Genomic DNA, 25,288 nt, shown 5'->3' on the forward strand with positions numbered 1-25,288 from the left:
ACATTTTGCCTTACTATAGTCTTGGATTTTTGGTCGGATTTTTCGACATGCCAAATTATGCTGTTTTGGGCTTTTTTTGCAACTTTCTTTGCTATGGCGTGTTTTGGCAGGCTATTCTAAGCTGTTTCCAGCTGTTTTTAACAGTTTTTAGGAGATGTCGAATTTTGACATTTTGCCTTACTATAGTCTTGGATTTTTGGTCGGATTTTTCAACATGCCAAATTATGCTGTTTTGGGCTTTTTTTGCAACTTTCTTTGCTGTGGCGTGTTTTTGCAGGCTATTCTAAGCTGTTTCCAGCTGTTTTTAACAGTTTTTAGGAGATGTCAATTTTGACATTTTGCCTTACTATAGTCTTGGATTTTGGTTGGATTTTTCGACATGCCAAATTATGCTGTTTTGGGCGCTTTTTTTGCAACTTTCTTTGCTATGGCGTGTTTTGGCAGGCTATTCCAAGCTGTTTACAGCTGTTTTTAACAGTTTTTAGAATGGGTCAAATTTTGACATTTTGCCTTACTATAGTCTTGGATTTTTGGTCGGATTTTTCGACATGCCAAATTATGCTGTTTTTGGCTTTTTTTTGCAACTTTCTTTGCTATGGCGTGTTTTGGCAGGCTATTCTAAGCTGTTTCCAGCTGTTTTTAACAGTTTTTAGGAGATGTCGAATTTTGACATTTTGCCTTACTATAGTCTTGGATTTTTGGTCGGATTTTTCGACATGCCAAATTATGCTGTTTTGGGCTTTTTTTGCAACTTTCTTTGCTATGGCGTGTTTTGGCAGGCTATTCTAAGCTGTTTCCAGCTGTTTTTAACAGTTTTTAGGAGATGTCGAATTTTGACATTTTGCCTTACTATAGTCTTGGATTTTTGGTCTGATTTTTCGACATGCGAAATTATGCTTTTTTTGGCTTTTTTTGCAACTTTCTTTGCTATGGCGTGTTTTGGCAGGCTATTCCAAGCTGTTTCCAGCTGTTTTTAACAGTTTTAGGATCGGTCAAATTTTGACATTTTGCCTTACTATAGTCTTGGATTTTGGTAGGATTTTCGACATGCCAAATTATGCTTTTTTGGGCTTTTTTTTGCAACTTTGTTTGCTATGGTATGTTTTGGCAGGCTATTCTAAGCTGTTTCCAGCTGTTTTTAACAGTTTTTAGGAGATGTCCAATTTTGACATTTTGCCTTACTATAGTCTTGGATTTTTGGTCGGATTTTTCGACACGCCAAATTATGCTTTTTTTGGCTTTTTTTGCAACTTTCTATGATATGATATGTATTTGTAGGGTATTATAAGCTGCTTAACGCTGTTTAAAGCTGTTTTTGGAACATGTCAAATTTGAACTTTTCGTCCATACTACAGTGTTACATCTTCAGTCATTTATTTGACATAGTATATCATGATGTTTTTTGCAGTTTTTTTAACACACTGTATTGATTTTTAATTATATCCATATATCTGTGTATATATTATTTTCAACTGTTTCTGTTATCCTTTAGTACTGGCGCAGATGAGCCGAACAGAGATCGTTGAGACGAGGCCAAGCTGGACCGAGCTGTTAAAGTACGAACACACAATTGTTCCAACCTGAAAGACACCTTGCGTGTGCGACACGGTGAAAGAAATGCAATGACACTGTTAAAAGGCCAAGAATGCACTGCCAAGCTTTACTGCAAGATGGTTAAACAAGGTCATGGATGTCTTTGTTTGCTTCTGTACATATAATGTATATTAATTATTAAATGAAATAATAAAATGTATGGCCAATAAAAGACTGTTGATAAAAGTTACTGTAGTGGCTGGTTGTATGTGTGTGTGTGTAAGTGTTTTAGGTTTTTACATATATGAACCTGCAAAAGAAAACCATGGTCTAATTTGGTTCAAAATGGGAAAAAACTCATTGTGTAGTATGTCGTCCAAACTCGCTATTCTAGTGGCTGGCTATTCTAAGCTGTTTCCAGCTGTTTTTAACAGTTTTAAGGAGATGTCGAATTTTGACATTTTGCCTTACTATAGTCTTGGATTTTTGGGCGGATTTTTCAACATGCCAAATTATGCTGTTTTGGGCTTTTTTTGCAACTTTCTTTGCTATGGCGTGTTTTGGCAGGCTATTCTAAGCTGTTTACAGCTGTTTTAACAGTTTTAGGACGGGTCAAATTTTGACATTTTGCCTTACTATAGTCTTGGATTTTTGGTCGGATTTTTCAACATGCCAAATTATGCTTTTTTGGGCTTTTTTTTCAACTTTCTTTGCTATGGCGTGTTTTGGCAGGCTATTCGAAGCTGTTTCCAGCTGTTTTTAACAGTTTTTAGGAGATGTCGAATTTTGACATTTTGCCTTACTATAGTCTTGGATTTTTGGTCGGATTTTTCGACATGCCAAATTATGCTGTGTTGGGCTTTTTTTTGCAACTTTCTTTGCTATGGCGTGTTTTGGCAGGCTATTCTAAGCTGTTTACAGCTGTTTTTAACAGTTTTTAGGAGATGTCGAATTTTGACATTTTGCCTTACTATAGTCTTGGATTTTTGGTAGGATTTTTCAACATGCGAAATTATGTTTTTTTTGGGCTTTTTTTGCAACTTTCTTTGCTATGGCGTGTTTTGGCAGGCTATTCTAAGCTGTTTCCAGCTGTTTTTAACAGTTTTCAGGACGGGTCAAATTTTGACATTTTGCCTTACTATAGTCTTGGATTTTTGGGCGGATTTTTCGACATGCCAAATTATGCTGTTTTTGGCTCTTTTTGCAACTTTCTTTGCTATGGCGTGTTTTGGCAGGCTATTCTAAGCTGTTTCCAGCTGTTTTAACAGTTTTGAGGAGATGTCAATTTTGACGTTTTGCCTTACTATAGTCTTGGATTTTTGGTCGGATTTTTCGACATGCCAAATTATGCTTTTTTTGGCTCTTTTTGCAACTTTCTTTGCTATGGTGTGTTTTGGCAGGCTATTCTAAGCTGTTTCCAGCTGTTTTTAACAGTTTTTAGGAGATGTCGAATTTTGACATTTTGCCTTACTATAGTCTTGGATTTTTGGGCGGATTTTTCGACATGCCAAATTATGCTGTTTTGGACTTTTTTTGCAACTTTCTTTGCTATAGCGTGTTTTGGCAGGCTATTCTAAGCTGTTTACAGCTGTTTTTAACAGTTTTTAGGAGATGTCGAATTTTGACATTTTGCCTTACTATAGTCTTGGATTTTTGGTCGGATTTTTCGACATGCCAAATTATGCTTTTTTGGGCTTTTTTTTTGCAACTTTCTTTGCTATGGCGTGTTTTGGCAGGCTATTCTAAGCTGTTTCCAGCTGTTTTCAACAATTTTTAGGAGATGTCAAATTTTGACATTTTGCCTTACTATAGTCTTGGATTTTTGGTCGGATTTTTCGACACGCCAAATTATGCTTTTTTTGGCTTTTTTTGCAACTTTCTATGATATGATATGTATTTGTAGGGTATTATAAGCTGCTTAACGCTGTTTAAAGCTGTTTTTGGAACATGTCAAATTTGAACTTTTCGTCCATACTACAGTGTTACATCTTCAGTCATTTATTTGACATAGTATATCATGACGTTTTTTGCAGTTTTTTTAACACACTGTATTGATTTTTAATTATATCCATATATCTGTGTATATATTATTTTCAACTGTTTCTGTTATCCTTTAGTACTGGCGCAGATGAGCCGAACAGAGATCGTTGAGACGAGGCCAAGCTGGACCGAGCTGTTAAAGTACGAACACACAATTGTTCCAACCTGAAAGACACCTTGCGTGTGCGACACGGTGAAAGAAATGCAATGACACTGTTAAAAAGGCCAAGAATGCACTGCCAAGCTTTACTGCAAGATGGTTAAACAAGGTCATGGATGTCTTTGTTTGCTTCTGTACATATAATGTATATTAATTATTAAATGAAATAATAAAATGTATGGCCAATAAAAGACTGTTGATAAAAGTTACTGTAGTGGCTGGTTGTATGTGTGTGTGTGTAAGTGTTTTAGGTTTTTACATATATGAACCTGCAAAAGAAAACCATGGTCTAATTTGGTTCAAAATGGGAAAAAACTCATTGTGTAGTATGTCGTCCAAACTCGCTATTCTAGTGGCTGGCTATTCTAAGCTGTTTCCAGCTGTTTTTAACAGTTTTAAGGACGGGTCAAATTTTGACATTTTGCCTTACTATAGTCTTGGATTTTTGGTCGGATTTTTCGACACGCCAAATTATGCTTTTTTGGGCGCTTTTTGCAACTTTCTTTGCTATGGCGTGTTTTGGCAGGCTATTCTAAGCTGTTTCCAGCTGTTTTTAACAGTTTTTAGGAGATGTCGAATTTTGACATTTTGCCTTACTATAGTCTTGGATTTTTGGTCGGATTTTTCGACACGCCAAATTATGCTTTTTTGGGCGCTTTTTGCAACTTTCTTTGCTATGGCGTGTTTTGGCAGGCTATTCTAAGCTGTTTACAGATGTTTTTAACAGTTTTTAGGAGATGTCGAATTTTGACATTTTGCCTTACTATAGTCTTGGATTTTTGGTCGGATTTTTCAACATGGCAAATTTTGCTGTTTTGGGCTTTTTTTGCAACTTTCTTTGCTATGGCGTGTTTTGGCAGGCTATTCTAAGCTGTTTACAGCTGTTTTTAACAGTTTTTGAAACATGTTGAATTTTGACATTTTTGCCTTACTATAGCCTTGCATTTTTGGTCATTTTTTAAATTATAATTTTTTTTGTCCTTTCTGCAACTTTCTATTCTATGGCGTGTCTCTGCAGGCTACTCTAGGTGGTTTCCAGCTTTTTTTGGGACATATCAAATTTTTACATTCATTGCCATATTTTGTATTTCATTTTTTGCTAGTTTATTTATATGCGAAATCATGGTGTTTTTGGCCCTTTTTGCAATAGTCTATGCTATGGCTTGTTTCAGCTGGCTATTTTATGTGGTTTTCAGCTGGTTTTTTTTAGACATGTCATATTTTGACATTTTTTGCCATATTATAGTATTGCATTTTTTGGTTGTTTTTTTTAAATACACCAGATGGTTAGATTAATTTGCACAACTTAAATTGTTCAGTATCAGTGTTGTCCACCATACCCTAATAAGAAAATAACCAACCAGTGAAAAACTAAAATTCATAGCCTTAATTCAGTATTTGTAATTAAAAGTAGTCTAGAATCAGTTTTAAACAAACTGCATTTATATAAAATTTAGATTTAATTGATTAAGTGAGGTCATAGATATTATTTTAATCTCATATCAATATACAAGAACCACATTTATATGACCTTTATACACTTTTTACATGATCTGATACCAAAGTTATTCAGTCCAAAGTATTGGCATAATTTTTTTCCCCTCTATCATCAGCATAAAATGTGAGTTTTAGGCGCACGGTCACCTCAGAAACACACTATAGTTCACTCCACAAGACACGTGCATGCCAAAGCACACACACAACCAGATGATAAGCAAAATTAAATCCACATCAGTGGATATTTTCAGAAAGATTCCTTTATATAGCGGAAAAGAAAAAGAGAAAAGGGGTCAGACAACCAGCTCGAGTGTTGTGTAGTCAGGTGTTCATTCACACAAGCCAGCTTCTTGCTTCGCACATTAATCATCTCTCCACAAGCATAATAAGCACTATGCTTATTAATAAAAGCCATACACACTGGCTTGTATGTGGAGCTTTGGATAGCCCCCCAGGTCTCTGTGGACTCTGGAAAAGGTAGAAGGGGAAACAAACAATGCTGGACGGCCAAACCCCCAAAGGCTGCCCAATGTTGCGGAAAGAATGCAACACCAGCAAAACAGAGGGCAGAAAAGCGAGATGTCAAGATGTTCCTTGTTTTTGTGCAGGAGGCAGGATGAGGTGTCAGTCACGGGTAAGAGGCGAGCGAAGCTCCGAAGGGGCAACTGTGAGTCAGAAACATTTCCGAGCCCTCTGTTATCACACAAAAAGCAGCACGAAGGAGCTGCATGTGGGGGGTCAGATGTTCTTGTTTATGAAGCTTATGGTTTGGACCGGCCTGTTGAGCGTCACTGGACCTCGGCACAAGAAGGCAGAGGGGGAAGAACCGCAACCAGATTTAGATTTTTCCCTGAATCAGAAAAAACAGCTCCTTTTGGACTTTTCGGATAAACTATTTCCGCTTCATTGGTGATTCTCACTCACCAGTTGATTTTCTGACCCTCTTTGAGCAGCACTCTGACTCATATCGGACAAACAGTCCGGGCTGGAGGAATGTGCTTATATGTGTAAAATTAGGAGCCACATTTCTATCACTTGATGACAGACGCCAGCTAAACCAAATTACATGATAGAGGTCATCTGGTGGCTTTTAATAGGGACTTTAATTTGAGGTCAACAGCTTTTCTTCATTCATTTTTGAAGCAAATGTTGATATTTGAGGGTCAAAAAAATTCATCCATCCATTTTTCTCCATATATCTAGGTCATGGTTTTTGTGGTAGCAAAGGCAGTCAATGCAGCCTTCTTCCTATTCCCATCTAGGGCTGTAAGAAATAGTATAAAATAATGTAAATCTCTGACATATCTAGGCCCATTTCGTTCATAATGGAGATACGATGGATATATTTTAACTGAAACACAGCCAGTAATCTTCAATCTATTCCATGTGTAGCTAGATTTATAAATACTGATCTGTATAATTTATCAAAATGAGCATGTTTTTGGTCACTGAAAAACGGCCCATATTCTTGATCTGCTGGGTTGATGGCTGGACTGTCGGCTGCAGCACAACAAAGTGGGTAAAAACATCAATAAACAGAATTACAACAGGCAGAAAAGTAGAGCATTTTATATTCATAGCTGACTCAGATAGAATAACAAAAATCAAGGAAATATAACCACAAAATCAAGGGAAAATGACAAAATAAGCACAATCTCAGCAAGTCTACAGTATCAACAGGCCGGATGCTCCGCTTCTGAATCGCTCAGGGACGCTCCTGGTGGGCCATAAAGCCTCGTGGAGAAAGGAGCAAAACAGCGTCGTAGACGTAATGCCATCGACACGCTGCTGGTGGAACCGAGTGGTAAGGAGACCTGAGGAAGGACAGAAAATTAGTGATCTCCTTCAAAAACCCTCAAAACCCTCTCCACCTTTCACACACTTTAGCATGAACTGTTTCAGCCCATTTTAGACTAAACGAGGACTAAAGATATGTCCGGCTCTTTACATGCTCAGGGGCGGCTTTGGCTCAGAGGTCGAGTGTTCGTCCTCTAATGTGAAGGTCAGCGATTCGATCCCCGACTCCTCATGTCCTCATGTTGAAGTATCCTTGGGCAAGATACTGAATCTCAACAATGTGACTTTGTCTTTAACGCACCTCACGAGAGCCACGCTGGTGGAGTGAGGGAGTGACATAAGAACTGTAAGAAACGTCCTCGGGGAGACTCAGAGACGCCTCCTTATGAGGTACTGCAATTGTAAACAGCTGCTCTCTTTCAAAATCCATCCATCGGGTCGCAGGGGCAACAGGCTGAGCAAAGCACTCCAGACGTCCCCTCTCCCCAGCGCCGCTTTCCGGCTCCTCCTGGGGATCCCGAGGCGTTCTCAGGCCAGACCAGATATGTAATCCCTCCAGCGTGGTCTGGGTCCTCCACAGGGTCTCCAAACAGTTGGATGTGTGTGGAACACCTGTAGGGGTGGCGCCCGGGAGGCATCCTGATCACATGCCCGAACCACCTCAACTGGCACCTTTCGACGCGAAGGAGCGGCGGCTTTACTCTGAGCTCCTCCTGGATGTCCGAGCTCCTCACCCAATCTGTAAGGCCGAGCCCAGCCACCCTCTGGAGGAAACTTATTTCGGCTAACTGTATCCGCGATCTTATTCTTTCAGGGCAGCACCCAGAGCTCATGACCGCAGGTGAGGGAGTCAAGAATCAGGAGTTTTGCCTTCTAACTCAGCTCCGTCTTCACCACGACAGTCCGAGCCAACCGGCACATCACTGCGGACGCAAAAACCGCCTCACGCTCCATCCGACTCTCACTGGGGAACAAGACCCCGAGATATTTGAACTCCTTCTCTTGGGGCAGCAACTCTGTCCCCACCCAGAGGGAGCCGTTTTTCAGCCTTCGTCAGATTTGGAGGTGCTGACTCTCATCTCGACCGTCTGTCTTACAACAGATAATCTAAACGATCCGAACAGCATGGAGCTGCTCGCTCCCGTTCACCTCATCACCGCAACTCAACTACCTCCCCCAGGCAGGTTTGTGAGAGAGGATTTACGTACAAAAAAGATGGCGCCAAGTATCCGGCAGAGCTGGAGGAAGGAGGACCTCCATAACATCGCTCAGTCGACGACACGCCCGAGAGAAACATTCAGGGAGGCGGCGTCGTGACGGACAAAACACAGACAAGATCTGTGTGGACACCGGGAAGAGTCTCAGAGACTATAATGGACAAAGGTGGACTTGTGAGGAGAGTCGAGATATTTTTAGGAGACAGAAATCTGAACGAAAAGGGTGAACGCATAAGCAGAGTTTCTGTGGTGGACCGCCCAGTTCGTTAGTTTTGCTACTAGAGGCATCTTAACGAGTTAAAGAGTTAAAAACTGTTTGAATTAATTTAGGTGCTCATTGTGTTTTAAAAATGTCATAACATGAAGAAATTACTTGTTTGTTGAGTTAACTTGTGTGTAAAACAATTAATAATTTGGTGGGAGTGTAATGACCTCACAGTTCAGCAGTAAATTTACATTTTTACTTTTATATGCCTTTAGTGCTTTTATTTTGAAGAGACAGTAGACAGGCAAGAAAAAGGGGGAAAGTTTAAGAGTTTAGTTTCAGTCAAGTGGCCAAGGAGGTATTTTTGTGTATTTTATTACTTTAAGGTGTCATTAGAGCAGATATTAAAGTATTGTTTTGCTTTCTGTTGATTTAATATCCATTTAGCTCTAATTCTTCACAATGAAGACCATCAAAGATAAATAAAACTACATGAGACCATCAGTGCGGCCTGTTTTTAGTTCGACTGGTGCGCTACAGAATATTTTATTTCACAGTTTACATTCGAAGACGGTGGTTTATGTTTGTTATGTTGATAGCTGTGTTGTAATCTATCTTCGACAATTTGACTCTTTTACTCCAAAGTACAGGGAATTACAAATGCTGATCCCACTGTTTTAATTGCATTAATAAATACTTTTTTTGACTTTATTGACTTGATTTTATACATAAGGAGTTTTTGAGGTTTTTATATATGATAGTTTTCATATAGTAAGTTTTTTTTTTTTAAAAATCACAATATACTGTATACCACTTTGCTTCCAGTATCGCAAGATATAGAACCGTGATCCCTGCACCGTGTTGCGTATCGTATTGCCAGATTCATTATATAATATTATTGCTTTTTATTTTTATACAGGCTATTCAATATTATCAAAAAATAGATTAAAAATTAGGTAAAAATGTCCCAAAAATTTTAATTTATAAATCTAATATTGTAGTTATTTTATAAAGAAACATTTTTATTATACATTTTTAAGCACTTTATTAGGGCCTTTTTTGTGTTAGTTTTTGTTTTTTACTTTTCTTTTTTGTCGCCTACTTTCGGGTAATTTTCTTTCAACTTTTTCTAAATGTCTTGCTAATTTTTTTTACGATTTAGTGAAGCCTGAAACCCCCAAAAAAGCCCTGCTGACACATACCTTTGTGGAGAAACTCTCACGGCGAGATGGCTCCCAGTCTTTCAGTCTCTCAGTCTCCAGGTGTCCCAGGTGTCCTCAGATGAGTGAGACACAGGTGGGATGCTGATACCAGAGTCCGGGCCTCGCTCCAGCGTCATCCCGCCGCTGTCCCAGTACGCTGCACCCGAGCCGGGGTCATTAAGGGGAAGATCACAGGTGTGCGTCAAGGTCAAATCCATGTTTGAGGAGGACGCGACCGAGATTTGGTCTTCTGTGAGTTCCACGTGGATGTCACACAGGTCGACAGGGACCAGAGGAAGGGGGACTAAAAAGACTGGATCAGGAGCGGGCGCCTTGATGAAAGAAAAAAAAAAAAAGAAGATGTAAAATCTGAGAAATAGCCAGCGTGGTTTCGTATCACTGAACTGAGTAAAAGAAACAGAACAAAGATACCGGAGTCTTGGGTTGATTTTCAGTGTTTGCTGGTGCGGCTTGTCTCGGTCTTCTCAGAAACACAGTGAGAAGTGGAGCGAGCAGCAGAGAAATCAGCCCGATCCCCAGAAACAACGCAGGCAGCAGCCCTGAAGGAGAAAACGTAATAAATCGCTGCTCCAACAAACTGAAAACTGCAGAATTTCACACAAAAACTGAACAAAATAAATTAACCAGCAGCAGGTTTCACACTCTTTAGACTTCACAGACTCCCCTTTTGTTTACTTCTCAAAAGTACAGAACCGTCCTGCATTTATACACGTTACTACGTGTAAAGGTCCCTTAGATTTAGTATTAGAACATCCACTCTGTATATGTGTTTAAATAATAGTATCCCTGTTTTTTTTTGTCTTTGCTTTTAACTTTTCCTTCTGAAAATAATGTTTCCAAATTCATGAATGGAAACCTGATACATTTTAGAACCATAACTGCACTGTAATATAAGCATCTGTTAATAAAAACAAATCTTTGCAAAAAAAATAAAAAAGGTACAGAAAGCCTTATTCTTTTAAATAAGGTGTTGAGGTCATGTCGAGATCGTAATCCCAGATTTGCAAAAACATCCATACTCCACGTCTCGAGTGATCATTTCATCCTCTATTTAATTCAAGCAAAACAATACAATCCCATTTTGAAAAACCATTGACAGTGTCGAACTCCTTTATGGAGTTTTTTTTTTAAAATTTTTATAAACTTTAATGTTTATTGTGTTTTAGATTTTATATAAAACCACCAGTTTCATTCACATTAAGTTACAGAGTGATAGGAGGAAAAACAAAACAGTCACGGTTACAGATTTCTATCTTCAAAGAAGAACGTGTGTGTTATATTATATATGCACACACACAAACACATATATTATACATACATATATATATACAAACACATATATACACATACATATATATACATATCATGTAACAGCGGGGCGTGAGATGCAGGCAGGCAGCTGGACTCGTGTACAGGAACGTCTGCTGAGTTTGGACTACAAGTCCCAGCCTTCCAGATCCAGACGGACAAACTGGTGACGGCGAACCAAGCAAACATCGTGGTGGTCGATAAACAACAGAAGGCGGCAGCAGCAATCAAGCAGAGCCGTAGCAACATCAGGACATACACGGCAACATACGTGTCGTCCATCATCATATTCGCAACCAAAAACATTTTCTCTCCGTCTAAGCTGGTAGGTCGTCCTTTTTCAGAGAGACAGAAATTATAAAAGCATTTTGTTTTTTGTGCTTGTTTGCCCATATCATTATTTTTCGTATCTCTTCCTTCTTCTTACTTATTCGCTCAAAAAAAAAGTGTGGCAGAACAATGTTTTTCTGCTTTTATATCCTGTTAATTATCTGCAGACACCATTTTATCCCGTGACCCCCTCCGGACGTTCTGTACTTTTGGTTTAGGAACACTTCAGCTTACTTTTGCAAAAGAAACTCGACAACAGCCTCGTTTAGGTGTAATAAATGATCTTTGTAAACTCTGAGGATCCCTGTTTGAGTAACATCCTCTGTGCTCTTTTTACCTCCTTCAGGTTAAAATGTGATTATATTAAAGGGCACTTCAGGTGGATGTTAAAGGTCACGTCAGGATTCGGCGGCCTAAAAGCCTTAAAGTTAAAATGTGACTCTGTCCTCGTCTTACCTGATTTGGAAACAGTCTGAACGCACTGAGGGGCAGATTTTGGGGACGCCGCCATGGAGAAGGTCGGGAAGGAGAAGTTGGCCACGGCGCAGTAATTCTGACCCGGAGCCAAACCTGAAAACTCCACATGAGACACCACTTCCTGCGTCCAAACTGTACGGCTCTGCAGGAGCACAAAGTAATGGAGATTTCAAAATAAAAGCAGAGATTAAAACAATAGAATTCATTTAGACGAGGGACATTTTCTTGCAGCTGCACTTTTTGTCTCTTTATTTGTTGCATTCATGATACCATCACAGTCTTATAGATTTTAATAAACGACAAGTGGATTTTAAATGGCAAAATCTGCATATTCGTGTTTGCAGATCAGAAACTGCTAAAATGTTGTACTCTCGGTCTACACTGAGGATTTTAGGAAGCATTATTTTACAGTTAACCCTTTAAAACCAGAGCAAACTGGCTGGATTTCTTTCGAAAACTTGGGAAAAAGGCGATGAGTAACCAAAGATATGACCAAAAAAATTAGCAAGAAATTAGTATAAAGTTATGAGAAAATGTTCTGAAAATGAGCAAAAAACAAAAATAACCAAAGTTAAAAGAAAGAAGGAAATGACCTCAGAAAGGTGTGTATAAAAATTAAAACAATTCAGTAACATTTTTGTAACATAATTTTAAATATGATAATTATAATTATCACTTTCTGAATATATTCTCGCTATTGCTTCACAGTTTTTGCAAAATTGCTCATTGCCTTGTTTAAAATCAAAACAGTTTGCTCAGGTTTCAGATATTTGAATTCCTCTTAAAGACGTATTAATGCAGCACAAAAAAGTTATGTCATTCCAGGTTTCAAAGGGTTAATAACACTTGCTATATGCTCCAAGGGTTTAACAGCAATGCTTTTAATCTATATGGAAACATTAAAAACATCTTTTAGATCACTACTGGTGCAAACTGAGGTCACCGTGCAGTTTATTTACACTTATGCAATACAGATGCTGAAAATCATTCAATTTGGACGGTATTTTTTTAATAGCTGTATTCCAGTGCCTGCTGCTGTTTCAGCTCGCTGCATTTCATACACTGCCCCTTCAGGGACATAAATAAAGTTTAACACTGCAATGAGCTGCATGTCAGTTTTTAAGTAAATATGATTTTAAATTGTCCTTTTAGTATGCAGCGTTTTAAAATAGAAATCAGCATAAAAACAGACAAAGTGTGTCTGACCTGGTGCTCAGAGTGATTGGCGGTGTTGTACAGAGTCACTGTAGTCCAGGGGTCAATGAGTTCAGAGATCGGGCAGCACCTCCCTGGAGAGCACCTCCTGTTGGCAGCACAGGGGAACTGCACCTGCACCTGCACCTGCAGCTGCTCCTCTTTCAAAGAGGCTGAGACGAAGGGAGGACTGAAGGCTGGAGAGAGAGAGAGAGAAAAGAGCTGCTAATTCTGTTCACTTCAATTTATTCACAAAAAGTTAAAGTGCAATTCATGAGACATAATGGAGATGTGAAATGGGACACCCTGACTGAAAACAAGATCCCAGAGAATAAGCAGATAAAATGTACGTTTTTACAAACACCAGATTTAAGAAAAAGAAAAGTGCATGTTATTTTTACAGCCTACAAAACTCCTAAGATTTACCAATAACCTAAAAACTTTTTTTTTTTCAATTTCTTGCTAATTTTCTGGTCATTTCTTTCTAAATTGTTGTTCTTAAATTGTCCTCTTCCCATGTCTTTGAGAGAAATCAAGCCTATTTTCCCAAAGTTTCAAAAAGTTAAACTGTTGTATTGAAGGAACAAAAGACTGTCACGGACTGAAGTCACTGTAGTCAAACTTGCGAGGCTTCATCCAGACGGTGGATGTGGGGCTGAGGTGGACGCCCAGACGAATCATGTTGTACAGTTCATAGTTTGAGAAGGCATGAGAGACATCACAGCTGCGGGACGAGACCCAAACGCACCATGCCACGTCCTGCCAGGGGTCCCTGCAACAAGAGCACAGTCACATTATATATAAATATGTGCACAACAAAAACAGACGTAATTTCTCTTCAAATCACAGACTTTCATGCTATTATGTCAGTGTTTAAGTCTTGTTACAAGTTAAATTCAAGAGCTACTGTGTCACTATGACCTGGTTAAAACAGGGACTGCAGATGATTTGGCATACCTTTTACTCCTTAGAAAGAGAAACTAAAAGTAAATGCAAGCTTTAACACAATTTATAAAAAACACAATCTCACCTTCCCAATTTAGAGTGCAGGAAAATAAATGGCCACTTTGTCCAATTCAAAAATGATTTCCTCAATCAGACAGTAATACAAACCAAAAAAGTCAAGTGTCGTCCCTTCAAAACTTAAAAACATAACCACGGAAAAAGCAATATGTTGCAAAAAGTCCATTAAAGAAATAAAACTCACCGACTGTCAAATGAGAACAGAAATTATTCAGTCTTTAATAAGTGGACTAAATCACCTGTTAAACACCAACATGCGTCTCAAGTGAACAGCTGGATAGAGCTGCATAAATGGCCAGCAGGACGCGTTTCCGATCCTAGCTCCTAAAAACACTTGCAGAGGTGGACTGCGACACATTTGACCACGTGCGTTTAGTAGTTTTTAACCGCCTAATGCGCAATAACTTAGCTATTTAATGTCGCTTTGTGTTGCTTGACCATTTGCGCAGTTGAAGCAGATTCCAGCTGCACTAACATCTGCAGGCGGAGCAGCTGGCAAAGCTGCAGACGTGCGCGCGACAGTCACGAAATGTGAACACAGCTGGAGACGCGTGATGGTCACAGGTGTGAACGTGGATGTCTCAGTTGTCCGCTTGACTTCGGATCACCGAAACGCAAACTCATACCAGATCTTTCAGGTTAAAACGAGGTTTTTCCTCTCTGTCCGTCCTCACCAAACAAATCCCAACTTCCCTCCATATTTCCCAAAGGCCACGCCCCCTTCACCTGTGTATGGCAGCACACCTGACCACGTGGGAAAGTGGGTGGCGACAAGTTAATGCAGGGTTGAGACAATGCAAAAGACTGACCTCATAATTAAACTTTCTGATAATAATATGCATGTTTCTCCCCTCAGATTAGTGGCGGTGTCACAGTGCACCTCATGTCTTATAGCAGTATATTTCTCGACCTGTACGGAAAAGCAAAATGTGCTTGTTTAAAAAGTGAAACCTAAATACTTTAAATAAACCATAACTCTGGAGTCTGGTGCAGATATACAAAAGCCCTCTCACTATTTCTACACAGGAGCAAGAAACACTTTATAGTGTTTTAAATGCTAAGGTTTTAGCAAGAATGTATGGGAATTACTGAGCATACAACTAGATAAATGAGACTTTGTAAAGTTTGTAAAATTATGTTTTTGCTGTTGTAAACTCATCCCCTAGTTATTACAATCATTAAGAATTTTCTGCATGTTATTCTTTGTTCAATGTGCAAGAAAAACAAAGTATTCTTCACAAGTTCAACATAACATATAGATAGTAATTAATATATAAATGATCATTTTGGGGATGACGAATTCCTTTCAACAAAATAGAAAAATGCACTAAATATACAACGTCTGCAGTTGCACTTGTTGCAGCAAAATCAAAATGTGTAAAGTTACAGCCACACACACACACACACGCTCACACACACACAAGGACTTACCCCTGTGTCTTTGTCTGCACGGTGTAGGTGGTATTAGAACTGGCATGGGGACAATCCCACCGCAGGAGGCATCCTAAATCCAGTGATTCCACTGCAGTGTAGCAGACTGACCCAGTCGACCCTGGTGAGTTCACACGAAATGCGTACACCAAAATAGCACACTCTCACCGATGCTCATTGACCCGTTAAGTCTGATGGTCACAACTTCGTTAACACTTGCAAGCATTAGCGCCCTCAGAGGACATAATGGCTTATTTTAAACACATGAACAGCCACTGAAAAATCAAATAAAAAAAGCCTTAACTGTGATATTAAAGTCGGTACTCACCAGCGATGAGCAGGGCGACAGCAACACACAACCTCACCGTGGTTACGCCTGGTGTCTCCATGTTACCTTGGTGACCTCTGGGATCAGGGGAGCAGGACCGTGATGGTGTTGAGTTCAGACTGTGCAGCGCTGTAGGTGACTAACTCCCTTTAAAGCAAGACAACCTGTACAGACGAGCCGAGGAGGAGATGCACTAAGCTGCAGGGGAGAGGGATCGACTGGAGTCAGCGGGAAGGTGGAAGGGGTGGAGAGATAAGGATTCGATTGAAGGCCGGTGATTTTGTAAGAGAGACGAAGGTCTGTAATCTACTTAGAGGAGGACAAGAAGTTTGAGAGACAGTAGATAAACTTGTTTAAGGATTTAAAAAAAGAAAAAGATATTAAATTGGTTTTCCCGTTTGTTTTCTTTTAGTTGACCCAGAAAATGTCAACTATTAGTAACATCATTATGCGCAGATAGACAATCGGGCAAAAATAAGTATGTGATTTTAATTTTAAAACCACTCTGATTTTTCTGAGCTGTCAGCTGTCTTTTCTTTTGTCTCTATTTTCCATCGAATTGGAATAAAACATATATTTTTTTTTTTTTTTTTTTTAACACAATAACTCATCACATGAAACAAAGAAATACAGAAATAACTCAAAACATCAGCCAAATGCAATAAAATGTTTTTTTCCCCCCACACAAAATGTAGTGTGTTAGGGACTGTAGTTATTTATCAGAGTAGTGGGGCTGGGGTGCTACTTTTTAATAAAAAAAATATACCATGACCCTCCTCGAACTACAAATATTTTTTCTTCAGTCTGCCTGAGGTACTAGGGAAAATGAACGACCCTCCCTACATTGTTAAAAAAAAAGTAGTTAAAATAAACAAAAACTTTAGAATTGACGTTTTAAACATGGTCACATTGTCAGTAAAATAAAATATTGTTTTACATTAATCGGCAGAAATCAGCATGTTGGCCGATTCCGATATTTCATTTTAAAGAAATATCTGACGATACCGACGATGTGCCGATATTATCATGCATCCCTAACTACAACATCAGGCTAAAAAAAAAATGCAGGAGAACGACGCTGCATTCTATCTTTTTATTCAATGCCATCTTTAAATAATAAGAATCTGTACATCTCTTAAGCAGGTCTTTGACCATTCATTCCCAAAAGTAATAATAGTATCAATAGTTTCCTTATTAACAGTAATACAGTTGAAGTGCTTACCCAGGCAACCAGAAGGGCCGACAGATCATACAGCAACAAAAAAGGTCAACAGTACAGTGTACAGCACACACTCTTACCCTCCCTCTCACACACACACACACATTCATCCTCTCACACTGAGTCCACCACACACTCACACACAAACACACACAGCCCAGTAGTGCACCATACACCCTGTTGATAATTAAAGACATTAAAGCAAAAACTGCCTGTTCATTCAGAAACAGCACCAAACATTGAAAATCATTGCAGCAGTAATAATACTAAGCTTAACATTCCTCATTTCATCATCATCATCATCATCATCATCATCATCATCATCATCATCATCAGTCAAGAGAATCTTTACATCTGCAAATATACAGGATCCAACCAACTGTGCTCCAAACTGGAGTGTTTTCATGCTGAACAGTTCTGGACCATCAGCAGTCAGATCTACAGGTCGCCCTCAGCCCAGCAGAGGGCGACATTCAACGAGTTCTTTGTCCCACAGCTTTAAAGGGATGGCTCAAATTTTTTGAGGTGCAGTTTTATAGGGTACTTATCGATAGGCAGTGTATTACATACAATAGATGTCATTTGCCACTTGGTTTTGTTTTCCATACAAAGTTTTAAAGTTTTAACGGGGCTCTGCAGGACATTTAGTTTGACAGCGTCATTCACGTAATACAGTAAACAAGCTAACGGAGGGTTGTAAATGTGCAACATTTTTTGCTGGTACTCTAAATATTAAACAAAAGCCAGAGGCTGTCTCTGTCTCTCTCCTCCTCTGTGCCGCTGCCTGCATGTCCGCTGTGTGTGAAAGTCAAGAACATTCACTCTGCAGCAAAATCTGGGAACATTTTGGTCCCCAGATTTTGCATTTTTAACAGCATGCTGACTAGCGCAAAAAAACCTTCTCAACTTGAAGCAATCTCGGTTGACGGAGATTCTCTGAAGATTTGAATCTCCGACTTTCAAAGGGCAGTCCTAGTATTTTCGCCACCTAAAAGAAACATTATCAGCCTAACTGCATGCTATATAGTAGGAGTCTCTATGCTATACAGACTCCACCGACAAAAACTGAGCTGCTGCTCTATTGCCATCGCTTCGATTAGGTAGTTAAGTTTGTGTTATTGTGTGACTTAATGCTTCTGAACGAAACGTTTTAAATGCCAAAGTCACACAATGACACAAATTACTTTTTAATGCAGCAATAAACCAGCTGTTCCTCAGTTAAATCACTGATTTTCCTCTATGGAGTCTGGCTTTTAAGACAGCAACACAGCTTAATTTTCTCATTGGAAATCACTGTTACATAAAAGTAAAGTGTTAAAAAATACTCTCAAAGATTTTTTTTTTTATGTGGGACTTCTTTTAGGTGGCTAAAATATGCTTTGTTGCTGACCGCCATTAACAGCAGCTTCCATCTTGTACTCCGGTTTGTTTCTCTAGGGCATCTTGATTGACATCCACTGTATGTAATGTACCGTCTACGGATAAATTACCCATAAAACCGCACTTTAAAAAATCTGAACCATCCAGTTACGAGAGAGAGCCAACCATGGAGTGTAAATTGTTCCGCACCAGAAAGTGTGTGTGGAAAATAAGCAGGATATTGCTGCGTTAAAATCTGTGCAAATTCTGAGAAGACCCACTTAGTTTCCAGGGAAGAGCTTTTGGTGCAGTTTCTAAATTTTTTTTGTGTGTTTTTTATGTCTGCGCCCCCGGCAAGGCGAGTGCCGGCTCCAGGCTGGTGGTGGTGGCGGTGGGTGTCGGAGACGGCGGCAGGCCCTTGGGTCCTGGGCAAAGCAGCCCACGTGAGGCTGCGTGGTCCCCGTTCAAGTTCTTGTAGGGGTTCCTGCGCGGCGGAGCTCTGAGACAGAGCGACGGGAAACGAAAGCCGGCCAGGCAGCAGCCGGGACAGGAGATCACCTCCTCCTGGTCCAGGGAGTGTCCGCTGCCGGAGCCGAACGGGGACGAGCCGGCGGGGTCGCTGGGAGGGGAGTGGTAGCCGTTGTTGTTGGCCGTGGTGGGAGTGCTGGTGGTGGTGGTGCTCCATCCCAAAGGTCGACTCACGACCACATTGTTGTTATCCAAATGAGAGAGGGGAGCCAGGCACGGGGGCCCGTTGGAGATGGCCGACCCCCAACCGTTTGAGAAAGTTGGCGTGGAGGGTTGGAGGGGAGTAGAGGAGTGCGATGGAGGAAGGGAGAGTTTGGAGTACGGAGATGAGGTGCTGTCTTGTGTGTCCGGGGAGCTGGCGCAGTCCATTGGCTCGTCCTCTTCGTCCTCCTTTTCCTGCAGGTCGAGCGACAGAGGCAGACCTGAATCACTCTCCTCCCTCGTCTCCTCTTCTTCTCCCAGCAGTCTCTCTTCTTCACTCGCTCCGTTTATCTCGCCGTTTACCTCACACGTGGACTCCTCCTCAGTCAGGACAGTGTTCGGCGCTGACGTGAGGTGCGGCGGAGGCGTGCACGGCAGAGAGTGGCAGCGCCTGTGCCTCCGTGGTAGCTCGCCGCTGTCAGTCTCGGACGCAGAGAGGTCGTCGCAGTCTGGCGGAGGCGGCAGGGTGAAGGTGAGAGAGATGACAGACTTACTGGGAGTGTCGAACAGCTTGATCTTGCCGCCCTTGAGGTCCTCCCTCTGAGAGAAGGGGTTGACCCAAGCGGGGACCGCCATGTTGACAGAAGGAGGCGTGTCAGGAGGGTGGAGCATGTCGGATTTGCTGCGGGAGAGGCGAGGATCTGACGGGAGGCAGAGGGATCGCCTTCGCAGAGGCCCGATTGCTGGAGAAACAGCTTCAAATCAAGAGAAGTACAATGTGATTAATATCAATCTGCAGGAGCAAACATGTTTACGGTGCAGAGGGGCTGATGAAAGCTCGCTGACAGTGAGAAAGTGTTATGTTTACCATCTTAAATTAGCTTATAGCATGCTAGCACGTCTCGCCAACGAGCTAAAAGCCGACATCAACATGCAAGCTCACAATGATGACGCCAACATGCTGATGCTGAGCAGGAATCACCTTTGACTGTTGGTTCATCCTTCTGTTTCCTCTCAGCCTGCCTCCTCTCCAGCTCCACGACGATTTGGGAAAAAGATGGACGGAGCTTTGAATTCATCTGAAAGGAGGGAAAAAAGCAAGAAAAATTCAACACACTAAACGGTGCATAGAGGAAAGAGACAACAGTACATCTTCAGAATTTGAGTTAAATCGTCATAAAATTGCAGTGCCAGAAAACCTTGCTTGATGTCAGAAGTTGGACGACGCCACCGTTCCCTCTATGATGTCAGCCCATGCAAACCTTCTGGCCTCATCTTTATATTAAAATTACGGCTAAAAAGTATTTAAACACAGTTTACACTCTTTTACTGCTCTGTATAAACATGACAGAGACAATGAAGGATAAAAGCACGGAGCTCCAGCAACAGTTGGCACTCAGTATAAAAGAGGCAGAGGTGTCATACAATCAGTTATAATAATAAATATAATAATAATAATAAAGTTTACTACATTTTAGATATTAAGAATCCATTACGAAATTTATGGCAAACCTTTTTTTTGTCACCATGCAATAACACTAAGACATTGCACATAAGCATCGCAGTTTGCACTGAAATGCATCTTTTTTTTCAATCTGTTGCACTTACAGTTTAGTAATTTTAGTGATTTATATCATTTTTAATCATGCATGATGGATTATTTTTACATTAGCATGTTTAAAGAAAATCTTGCTTACCCCCTGCAGTACTCTAAAGTACCCCTAGAGGTCAGTGTACTCCAATTTTAAAAATACTTATTTGGAGCATGTAGTTAGTGGTGTTGTTGTACTGCATTGTGCTGCACATTAGAGTAATGCACCGACACTTGAGCTGACATGAAGCAAAACCTGAGACTTTTTCACCACCGTGAAGTCAAAAAATAGGCTAATGACACAAATGACCCTGCAGTTTACAAAAGTGGAACAAAGGGTGAAGGCGGGATGTGTGTGTATGTGTGTGTGTGTGTGTGTGTGTGTGTGTGTGTGTGTGTGTGTGTTTCAGATGTGTTTCTTACATTACAGCAGGCGATGGCCAGCTCCAGGAAGTCAGGCGGACAGTCACCCACCATCTGCTGAAAGTTCTCCACATCCAGACCAAAGTCCTGTTCAAAAACCAAAGATTTTAGATGTCAGGGTTAAAATCGGTTTAAAAACATTTATTTGGTTGTTGTAAGAGCCATTTATAATACACAGGATGAACAAAAAATATATATCATCATATGTTTGATGTTGAGGTGAGCTACTGCTGCCAGACAGTTAGCCCTTTGAAACCTGAGCAAACTGGCTTGCAAAGAGGGCTGTAAATTAACAAGAAATAGCCCAAAAATGAGCAAAATCAGTAAAAAAAAGGTACCAAAAATACCTGAAAATGAGGGAAAAGGGGATTGAAAAAACAGCAAAACAACAAAAAAAAAACCCCCCACAACAAAACAAGAAAATGACTTCAAGAAAGTGCCAAAAAATAAACACATTTTCTTTTCTTTTTTTTCCTGTGACACAATTTTAAAAAAATATTAAGAGGACTGTAAATGTAGATTTGTAGACATATTTTCCTTTCTTTTATTGGATGATATCCCCGTTAATTTTCAGATTATTTCCTTGTCATCTTTTTTCAGTCTGAAGCATTTCTTGCCAAGTGGTTAATTTTCCCAGGTTTAAGTGGTCTAAATGCTATTAACAGGCGTCTGAATGCAGCACAAGAAAACTGATGTTGATCCAGGTGTTCAAGAGTTAAGTGGCTTCAACTACAGTAATACTAGATGACCACAAGGGGGAGAAACGCTCCTGTGCTAACCTCAAAGACCATCCTAAAGCTGATGTTGTGGCCTACATCCAAAATAAATACTAATTGTACACAGTAACATATTATTACGCTTGCCATTGTTGCACTGTTTGTGCTCACAAGAAATGGTGCATCACGTGCAAATATCGAACTGCAAAAGTGTTACTGCAAAAAGAAGAAGCAAAATGTTTAACTTGTTAATTATAATATCTTTTTTGCGGAGCTGTGAGCAGCTTCTCTTTTTGCTTTTGCAATGCATTGCAGGACAACATTAAAAGCATATTTAAAAATAAAGCAGTTTTGTTTGAATGTACTTTGTATTTGCACAGTGAATAATCAACAAAAGTCTCTTTTTGATACAAAAAGATCACGAGGCATATGTATTTTTTCAGGGTTTTTTTTAAGCACTTAAGCGGATATCTTTTTTTTAAAATGCACGCTTCTTTCAAGATAAGAAAGTCAGCTTCCTGTTTGTTCAAGATGACAACCAACTGTTAGATTCCAAAATAAGATATCCACCATTTAACATAATCTTTAAACCATCTTCTGAGTGGTGTAATTGTTGCTTAAAGTAATTTTGACATTGCTGCTTGCACAACAGTCTCGTGATTTTGAAATATTGACATACTTCAGTAAATTAATATAGGAACTATCTTCGAAGATTTGTTTTTATTTTTCATGTGACTCAACATGACATGAGACGTGCATGAGAAGATGAGTATGTGGTGACAGAGAGACGGGGGAATCGTTAATGATGACAAAGTTGTCATCGGTACCTTTTTGCGTGGCAGCATGTCGGGATCGGCCTGTACCCTCGCAATAATCTCACACAGGATGATCCCAAATGCAAACACATCCACCTGCAGAGAGAGGAAGACGAGCCGATCAAAGAGAGAGACACGTCGAGTGTTAAAGATCAGATGTGCTGTTTGTTTTGTGATGTTATGGCTTTAAAAAACTGACTTATTGAATGACATTTGGTCAAATGAAAGTTATTGACCCTAGAGTACAAGCAAACAACAATCTTTTTTTTTGGTGAACAAATCAAAAATCTTAATTTGTCTTGTTGGCAAATTATGTAGATCTGTAGGTCTGAAAATCTGATTTATGCAAATCTTCATAAATTGCACCTTTTTTTGCAATACAACCCAAAAACATGCACTACATTTGGATGTTTATGCTAATTGCAAATTTCCTGTTAGGCTGCTTAACACAGAAAATGTCAGGATGTCCACTAAACTTTGCACAAAAACACAGGTCAAGTGGTTAACGCTTATATACCTGAATTCCTGTTTGCCTTCAACATAATAACTGATGTATTAAATATTTATGGCCTTATTTCAGTGTGTGGGTGCTGCGTTTATTTGACTGGCTTTCATCACACCCACTGTGGACCTTGAACTCTTGCAGCAGACGGGGAACGAAGACAGCGATGTGTCAGTACCTTCTCATTATACACCTCTCCTCTGAGCACCTCCGGGGCCATCCAGTAGGGGGAGCCGACGACAGCCAGCGGATCCTGGTCCTCATCCTCACTGCAGAGAGGAGAGAGAGGAGGGAGAGGGGGAAGCTTCATGTTAATCACAGGCTTTTCTAATTTTCCTGTTTTGTGCCTCATCATCTTCTCTCTCCTCTCTTCTTCTGCCTGTGACCTGAAAACCAATCAGCGCCATCTTTAAGGATGTCTCAATTCCTGAAATGCATCTCAAAGAGAAAGGAGGCACCCAGGAAGTAAAAAAGAGGCACAGCACCCAGCAAAATGTCATATTTCATAGATTTTGCTTTAAGATGACAGATATGACGCTGAATAGTGGCCCGAAAAGTGTTTTTGCAGAACATGGTCGTGTCACAACGATGTTAACCTTTGACCTCTTGGATATAAAATGTCATGACTTTGTCTTTTTATCCACATTTGTGTGAAAATTTGTCATAATTAGCATATAAATCATTACATTACGGCTAAAAATATGTTTTACGAGGTCACCTTGACCTTTAGCCTTTGACCACCAAATTCGAATCAGTTTAATTCTTAAGTCCAAGTGGATGTTTGTGCCAAATATGAAGGAGGACCCTGATGGCCTTCTTGTGATATTACATCCATTAAAATTAGACAAACGCAAGGCCACAATGACCTTGACCTTTGACCACCATACTCCATCAGTTTATTCTAGCTTCACATTCTCCACAATATATTTGTGGTGCCACTACAAACTGATTTTATGACATTTCAAATGGTGTCGTGACAATTACAGGGGGTTACTGCATATAAAGAAATACCTTGGAATAAGAACATTCAGCTGAAACAATTTATTAATTGAGCAATCAGTTAATTGTCCAAAAGTTTTGATCATTAGTTAGTTAATAAATCGGGCAAAATTTGCAAATATTCTCTGGTTCAAAGTGCTTAAATGTGAAGATTTCCTGCTTTAAATTTCTCTGTTGTTCATATTCAACTAAACATCTTGGGGCTTGGGACTTGGACAACAGAAGCATGTGAAGAATGTGACAATGTCTCCTTGTCCTTTAAGGTTATTGTGATCGTTATTCTGACATTTTTTAAAGGCCAAAGGATTAATTCACAAAATATTTAGCAGATTAAAATCAATAATGAAAACACCAGGAGCTGTTGCCACACTAAAAAAGGGTCAACTACTAGATAAAATATGCAGATATGTGTTTGTGTGTTTCCAGACGTCTCGACAGTGAAGTATGGGAAATAATGAAAACATATTTTCCATTCAGGAGAGCAGCGATTTGAAAGAGACAATGACAGACGAGGAAATGGTCTGACAAGAACTGTCAAGTAAAGCAGGACTCACGCTCCATTTCATTAACACAGGACTCAATCAAGAGAGAAAGAAAGGAAGAGAGAGAGACAGAGAGATAAGAGAGAGGGGTTTTATGGGGTGAAAACCGTCTTTGAAGTGTGTGTGTGTGTGTGTGTGTGTGTGTGTGTGTGTGCACTTCCTCAGTATCTAAGAAACCGCAGTGTTTTTCAGTTATGTTGAGATATCGTTGTGCAATTTCAACTGAATAAAAAGGAAGGAACAAGAATGTGCAAGGGCGACATGCTCAAACACACACACACACACACACACACACACACACACACACACACACACTGCTGGCAGATACTTCCTTTCTGTGCTATTTCCATCTGCTACTGCGGGCTATGATACTGCAAAAAATGCAGCGAGGGAAGTGATGGCAGAGGGAGAAACGAGGAGCCGAAATGGTCGCGGCTCCCAACGTAAACACCATTTGGAGAAGTGGACCGACAGAAGTGAGAAAACAGAGAGAGCGCAGCAGGAAACGGAGCGAAAACAGCTCGACAGAAAACTCACAAGTGAAGAGAAAGAGTGAAGTGACGACACCAGAGGCATGATGGGACACTGAAGGACAAATTGGTGCGGCAGAGATCCAGTCAGAGCAAAAGGAGGAGGACTGGAATAGTTTGACCTTATTTGGAGTGCTTTTCCTAAACCCCCTTCATCTCC

General features: G+C 40.1%; 2 protein-coding genes across 5 annotated transcripts in view; both read right to left on the reverse strand.

The window, feature by feature from the left end:
* Positions 1-6,783: 6,783 nt before the first annotated feature.
* LOC121962457 (uncharacterized) lies at positions 6,784-16,675 on the reverse strand. Of its 3 annotated transcripts, XM_042512713.2 has the most exons (8): positions 15,764-16,588; positions 15,436-15,556; positions 13,584-13,753; positions 12,994-13,178; positions 11,767-11,929; positions 10,084-10,211; positions 9,652-9,983; positions 6,784-7,044 (listed from the first exon to the last, which is right to left on the reverse strand). In XM_042512713.2, exons 1-7 carry the CDS (start codon positions 15,822-15,824, stop codon positions 9,693-9,695), a joined length of 1,119 nt encoding a protein of 372 aa, XP_042368647.2. In that variant the 5' UTR covers positions 15,825-16,588; the 3' UTR covers positions 6,784-7,044; positions 9,652-9,692. The 3 variants fall into 3 exon arrangements, with proteins under 3 accessions (XP_042368647.2, XP_087930035.1, XP_087930036.1); XM_088073909.1 differs by lacking the exons at positions 15,436-15,556; positions 15,764-16,588 and adding an exon at positions 14,244-14,732; XM_088073910.1 differs by lacking the exons at positions 6,784-7,044; positions 9,652-9,983; positions 10,084-10,211 and adding an exon at positions 10,227-11,315 and having other exon boundaries at positions 15,764-16,675.
* A 167-nt stretch (positions 16,676-16,842) lies between these two features.
* Positions 16,843-25,288, reverse strand: part of tesk1b (testis associated actin remodelling kinase 1b) — a 44,255-nt gene continuing 35,809 nt past the window's right edge. For both annotated transcript variants that reach the window (XM_042512102.2, XM_042512101.2), the window contains 5 exons: positions 23,236-23,326; positions 22,568-22,651; positions 21,025-21,111; positions 19,993-20,089; positions 16,843-19,765 (listed from right to left, as the gene is read on the reverse strand). In XM_042512102.2, the coding sequence (XP_042368036.2) occupies positions 18,678-19,765; positions 19,993-20,089; positions 21,025-21,111; positions 22,568-22,651; positions 23,236-23,326 (1,447 nt within the window). In that variant the 3' untranslated portion in view covers positions 16,843-18,677. The remainder of the gene's footprint in view (positions 19,766-19,992; positions 20,090-21,024; positions 21,112-22,567; positions 22,652-23,235; positions 23,327-25,288) is intronic.

The sequence above is a fragment of the Plectropomus leopardus genome, chromosome 23, assembly GCF_026936395.1.
Source record: "Plectropomus leopardus strain MGB_pleo_1.0 chromosome 23, ASM2693639v1, whole genome shotgun sequence".
NCBI classification, from domain to species: domain Eukaryota; kingdom Metazoa; phylum Chordata; class Actinopteri; order Perciformes; family Serranidae; genus Plectropomus; species Plectropomus leopardus.